We start from the raw sequence: 876 nt of genomic DNA on the forward strand, positions 1-876 counted from the left end.
GAGGCGGGGGAACAGGAGGGGACTGTGATAGGAATGGAATTGCGGGAGGTGGTGACGAGCGGAAAAGGGGAGAGGAGGCAGAGGCGGCGGGGAAGAAGTGGTAGCAAGACGGGGTAGGTGAGAAGGTAGGGGGAACAGCAGCAACAGTGTGGTGCCTGTTTAGGAACGTGCCGGATCCGGGAGGTGAGGAAGGAGGTCCTCAAAGGCCGAAGGGGCAGCATAGCGAGGGAGCCAGACGCGGCAGGGCGCGACTCCAGGGATCCCGGGCTGGATCCGGGGGGGAGGGAAGAGGGGGGGGGGAACCCTCCGGGGGGCCAACCCCGCCACCAACCCCCCACCCCGCCCCACCAGCACCCGGACTCGGGTTCTGCACCACCAAGCTCCAAAATAGCAAAAGCCGTAAAATGCATCAATCCCTTTCTCCCCTACCCCTCCCCTACCCCTTCTTGAAAACCCTAGATCCCTCACTCACTTTCCTAGGGTTTTCCCCGATGCTTCTGAGGTACAGCACCTCGGGCCCGTCGCCGTACGCAGGGCCCGGCGGAACCAGATCAGGCCCAAACACACCACCATTACCCCCCGAGCTGCTGCCGGGGGTGATAGCTGAGGCGGCAGCGGCGGCAGTAGTGGTGGTGGCAGTGGTAGCGGTGGTGGTGCTGCTGCTGGCGGCGGCGGGGTTGGGTAGCGACGGAGCTCCGCCAATCCGCGATAACAGCTCGTACAGGGTCATGGTACGGAAGGCGAAGTTCTTGTGTACGAAATCCAGGCAGCCGTTGGGCTCCCGGCTGACATGGACACTCACCTGCGAGGGGAGAAGGTCAAAGGTCAAAAGGGGCGCGGGAGAGGCCCCCCGGGGGGGGGTTACACCCTGGAGTG

At 64.3% G+C, this 876-nt stretch overlaps 1 protein-coding gene across 1 annotated transcript in view; it reads right to left on the reverse strand.

Moving 5' to 3' along the window:
- Window positions 1–472: 472 nt before the first annotated feature.
- The window catches only part of VOLCADRAFT_121064 (uncharacterized protein), a gene marked incomplete at its 3' end in the record, with an annotated part of 6,809 nt that continues 6,405 nt past the window's right edge, over window positions 473–876 (reverse strand). The window contains exon 12 of the mRNA XM_002952358.1: window positions 473–802. Coding sequence (XP_002952404.1) covers window positions 473–802 — 330 coding nt within the window. The remainder of the gene's footprint in view (window positions 803–876) is intronic.

This window comes from Volvox carteri (assembly GCF_000143455.1).
Source record: "Volvox carteri f. nagariensis unplaced genomic scaffold VOLCAscaffold_29, whole genome shotgun sequence".
Lineage (NCBI taxonomy): Eukaryota > Viridiplantae > Chlorophyta > Chlorophyceae > Chlamydomonadales > Volvocaceae > Volvox > Volvox carteri.